The following is a 5,156-nucleotide window of genomic DNA, read 5'->3' as shown; positions in this document are numbered from 1 at the left end:
TATATATATATATATATGTCTGTCTGAGGGTGTCAGATCCCCTGGTACTTGAGTTACAGACAGTTGTGAGCTGTCATATGGTTACTGGGAATTGAACTCTGGTCCTCTGGAAAAGCAGCCAGTGTTTGTAACCACTGAGCCATCTTTCTAGCCCCTCAATGTTACTTTCTAAGAGACACCGCTGTGTGTGCTGTCGGTCACTTGGGTTATAATCCTGGCTCTGCTGCTGGCTGTATTTAATCTGTTCTTAGAATGTATGATTATAAAATTGGAGTGATGGCAATGGCCTTCTCATGGAGTTGCTAGAATGAAAGACGTTCACCTGTAAATTCCTAAGAAAGGCGGTACCTCCACTCCACTGCTGCGCATAGCAAGTGTGCCATTGACTTCCTGAGCAGGTTCTGTGTCTCAACAGTGGCGTCTGTCCAGTTGACTGGTAAACTCTTTAATTGCACATTTATGCATTGCTACATGCTTCATCACTCTTAATGTAGGCATTTTAAAATCCGCTGTTGGTAGCTGCCAAGATGACTCAACAGGTAAAGGCTTGCTACCAAGGGTCTGATACTGAGTTTGAGCCACAGGGCCTCCCTGGTGGAACAAGGGAATTGATTATCACTAGCTATCCCCTGATCTCTATACCCGCACTACTCCATGCTAGAGTCCACAAATAAACGAATGTAGAAAGCAGTAAAATCTCCTGTTAATTAGTAGAGCAGTATAATAAATCTCTTTAACTCAGACATCACCAAACAAGCTTTTTACCTTGGGAATTAGGAAAACTGTAAATAATATGCTAATGATAATCTAGGCTTAGTGGAATTTAGCTAAGTGGTTTGCCTCTTGCTGGAGTTTAGTGTCTTTTAAGCTTCTACTGTTGATGGTTGGTTAGACTCAGAAAAGTGAGTGAACATAAGCCATTTTATTTTATAATCTAGTAGTTTGTTTACAGATATGCTTTGATTAGCTCTAAAAATTCTGGGGCTGGAGACAGCTGCATTGGTAAACTACTAGTTGTGCAAGCATGAGGGCCTGAGTTCAGATCCCAGCAGTCACACAGAGGCTGGTCCACATGTCTCCTACACCAGTCTAGCTGAGAGGGTGAGTTCCAGGTTCAGTGAGACACCCTGTCCCCTCTGGCCTCCATAGACACACAAACACATCATAAATACACAAATTCTACCTGTTCTTTAACAGAATACTCCTTTATGCTATAGAAACTTTTAAGGTAAGTTCTAAAATAAAATGACTTTTTTTAAAAAAAAAAAACATTTTCAGCAAAAATATAAAAATCACTCTTTGTCCTTTCTTTTTAAAACCAAAAGATTCTTAAACACCTTTAAGGGCTCTCCTAGGAGAGCCCTTCCCCATTTTGCAGGTTAGTGTGCTAGCTGAAGAGCATTTTCCAAAATTTTTCTTGTAGGTTTAGAAAATATACTAATACCACTAATCATGAAGTTATAATTTAAAGTATGATGCTACCATGCTTGCATTTTTTATTATTAAATATTTATTTACTTTTGTTTATATAAATGTGTGCCTGCGTGAATTTATGTGCACCACATGTGCACAGCTGCCCTAGAGGCTGGAAGAGGAACTGCAGTTAGAGTTTCATGTGTGCTCTAGGAACAAAAACCAGGCTCCCTGCACGAACATTAAGCCTGTTAAACCACCGAGCCGTATCTCCACCCACAGAGCACACAAGGTTTTAATCTGTAGCTGTCTTAGAAAACAGCAAAAGAGAGGATGTGAGGAAACGGCACGTGCTGCTGGGGGAGAATTGTCACTTCCTTTGGAAAGCAATTTGGGTTTTTATTTATTTATTATCATTTATTTTGTTTTTTTTTTATTTGTTGTCATTTGTTTTTTGAGACAGGGTTTCTCTGTAGCTTTTGGGGCCTGTCCTGGAACTCGCTTTATAGACCAGGCTGGCCTCGAACTCACAGAGATCCGCCTGCCTTTGCCTTCCAAGTGCTGGGATTAAAGGCGTGCGCCACCACTGCCCAGCTTTTGGAAAGCAGTTTGGTGACATTTAGAATGCATATACCCTAAGGCCCAGGATTCTTACCTTCATATGCAGTGCACCTAGAGAAATGTGCACGTGCCAAGCTTGTTTGTTTCTGTGTAGTTTATAATGGTATGAAATTGAGAATGATTTCAGTGTCCCTCCACTTTTAGGGGAATGAATATATAGACTCCAGTGTAGTGATAGAGGGAATGGCATCTTTATATTTAATATTTTACTCCTGTATATTAAAATTTCTGAAGCAGATGCTAAGGCTATGGCATATGTGACATGTTTGATAGTTTTCTATGTTTGTGAATGTTTGCATTTTATAACACAGTTGTAGTCTTCTTTAGAATTTACCTTTATACTATTGTAAAGTATGTCCTGAAAGATAATTGTTAAGATGTTTTTTTTCCATTTCTAGTAAACCTCTCGATAATGCCAGTAAACTTGCACAAATGGTTGAAAAAAAACTTGAGGAGTACTACAAGACGGACGAGAAAGGCCTGATAAAGGTAACTGTAGACAGCAAGCAGTGGCTCTGCGGACGCTCTGCTGCTTCCCTAACCAGAGCAGCCTGTGCTCCTCAGCTTTCTAGTATTGATGTGGGGATCACTAAGATGGATCTTCAGCTCTGATTTGAGAGTCCTTAGCGGAAACTTTAGTAGATCGTGTGGTTTGACAGTTCTGTCGTGAGGGAGGCTGAGGCTTTGACGTCAGCAGTGTGTCCACATCTTGGCTCTGCCATTTAATGAATAATTATTTTAGTTTTTTTTTTTTTTCAAATATTTATTTAATTCTGTTTGTGTATATGCCTGCAGGCCAGAAGAGGGCACCAGACCTCATTACAGATGGTTGTGAGCCACCATGTGGTTGCTGGGAATTGAACTCAGGACCTTTGGAAGAGCAGGCAATGCTCTTAACCACTGAGCCATCTCTCCAGCCCTGAATAATTATTTTAATTAAGGCATCTTTAAACTAATTTTTTGTCTCTATAAAGTGGAATTAATAATGCCTATTTTTAAGCTAATGAAAGGATTAAATGAGTTAATTGTATGAAGTCTTTAGAATAATGCCTTCCACTGAGTTAGTATTTAATAAAGGCTGGGATTCCTCCTATTACTAGCTTTGCAATCTTGAGTTGTTTCTCATCTCTGAAGTGAATGAGATAATGTGTGCCTTGCTTGGTTGGTATGAAAATTAGATGAGGTAACATCTAAGAATTTTGTACATGTAAGAGGAATACATAGCAACCTTTGTTATTGTCTGCTAAAAATAAGGTAATGTAATCAAAGCCTAAAGTTGGAACCTGGGGAATGCCAGCATGTAGGCGTGGCTAGAGAAGGAAGAGCCGAGGAAGGAGATGGACAAGTGGTGTCAGGGGCTGGGAAGCCACACAATAGCTAGAGCATAAAGGCAGGAACTGCCCTAGTCAGAAGAAGAGAAGGCCAAGGACGCTGATTGGCTGTGTAGTGGGCAGCTTGAGAGGAATGCACAGAATACAGTGGCAACAGAGGCTGGGAGTTATCTTACTCTAAACCTGGCTTAGAAGGTATCCTGCAGGAGGAGGCCCCGAGCTTCAAGAATGACTAGAGCATAATAAAGACAGTAATATCTTATTGCAAGAGTAACAGAGTTCTTTGGGTGGAGACATAGAAGGATAAAATTCAGTGTTAAACATGAATGGAAGATGTCAATTTAGAAATTATGCTGGTTACTTGAAAAGTTAGTGACTCTGGGCATAGAGGTTTAGTGAAAGCTGTGAGTCTACAAAGTGGCTTAACAACCGTGGTAGGCAGTGACAAGTGTTTGTTAAGGCAAGGAAGTATAGTAGATGCCTCTTTAGTCTCATAGAGGTTCAGTGGGGAAAAGGCAGATGCTCGCTCTCTCCCTCCCTCTTTTGATTCTCTCTCCTGGAGAACTGCACATCCTTCAGGTGGCACCTTCCTTTATTCAAGCACCTATGAGGCTTACCTTGTTTTGAAACCTTTCCTAATTCATCAGCCAAGTGATACCATGGTCTTTCAAATATTTCTATAAATGCCCAGGATTGCCTTTTCATTTGTGTTTCTGCAGACCCTCAGCTCATGTATGTTGTGTTTCATTGTAAATACATTTAACCTTCACAACAATCTCCCAAGGGAGAGGTCCTGCCATTTGATATAATTTTTACCAAGTGAATACTAACGTAAGAAAGGTTGAGAAACTTAACCGAGGTCATACAATAAGAAACCGATCGCAGCTGAACTCAACCCCATATCTGGTTCCACAGTATTCTCTTTCTCACTGTACCTCACTGCTTCACCTCTATCAGGAGAGGCGGTAATTCAGACACATTTTCAAGTCTGGCTACGTGATTTACCTGTCTGCTCTGTGCAAATACATAGGAAATGTTGTCTGATTTGTAGCTAGTTACCTCTTGCTTAGGTATTTGACTGCTAAGCTAAAGAGTTAACTACTTCTAAGAATGGAGTACGAACCAGGATTGCTACCATAGGGCTGTAATCCTAGTTACTCTGGAGACTGAGGAAGATCAAAGTTCAGGGCCTGCCTACAAAGTGAGCTCAACATCAAAAGTGAATAATAGCTTAGTGGTAGAGACCTGCCTAGCATGAAAGCCTGGGTTTGGTTCTTACTACCACACCCCTCACCCTCTCCAAAGAAAGAACTGGAGAAGATTCAAGCATTAGCAGTGGAATTTCCAACACTGCTCCTCGTCCGCTGTTTAGTGGTTGATATTGTTTTTGAATTAATGTTAACAGGGTTTTTTTTTATTATGATTTATAGTCTTGATTGTCATTAATATAATCTCTACTTTTTTGTTTGCTTTGTTTTTTTTGTTTTCAAGACAGTATTTCTCTGTGTAGTCCTGGCTGCCCTGGAACTCACTTTATAGACCAGGCTTGCCTGGAACTTACAGAGATCCGCCTGCCTCTGCCTCCCAAGTGCTGGAATTAAAGACGTGTGCCACCACTGCCTGGCTAATGTAATCTCTACTCTTAAAATAGCTGATTTAATGCTGAATTTTAATGGCCTCTTTGTCATGTGGATATGATAATGTCTGTCTCAAGGGTGCCATAAAAACTGTGAGGTGGTATCTCTGTGAAATAAAATAGGCTTTTCTATTTTTATTTATTTATTTATTTAT

The 5,156-nt window shown here is 40.3% G+C and overlaps 1 protein-coding gene across 2 annotated transcripts in view; it reads left to right on the top strand.

Moving 5' to 3' along the window:
• The window catches only part of Stxbp3 (syntaxin binding protein 3), a 51,600-nt gene that overhangs the window by 25,388 nt on the left and 21,056 nt on the right, over window positions 1–5,156 (top strand). For both annotated transcript variants that reach the window (XM_005367905.3, XM_026789647.1), the window contains exon 8: window positions 2,433–2,523. In XM_005367905.3, the coding sequence (XP_005367962.1) occupies window positions 2,433–2,523 (91 nt within the window). The remainder of the gene's footprint in view (window positions 1–2,432; window positions 2,524–5,156) is intronic.

Source organism: Microtus ochrogaster, unplaced genomic scaffold (genome assembly GCF_000317375.1).
Source record: "Microtus ochrogaster isolate Prairie Vole_2 unplaced genomic scaffold, MicOch1.0 UNK25, whole genome shotgun sequence".
Taxonomy (NCBI): domain Eukaryota; kingdom Metazoa; phylum Chordata; class Mammalia; order Rodentia; family Cricetidae; genus Microtus; species Microtus ochrogaster.
This window is presented reverse-complemented; position numbering and strand designations above follow the sequence as displayed.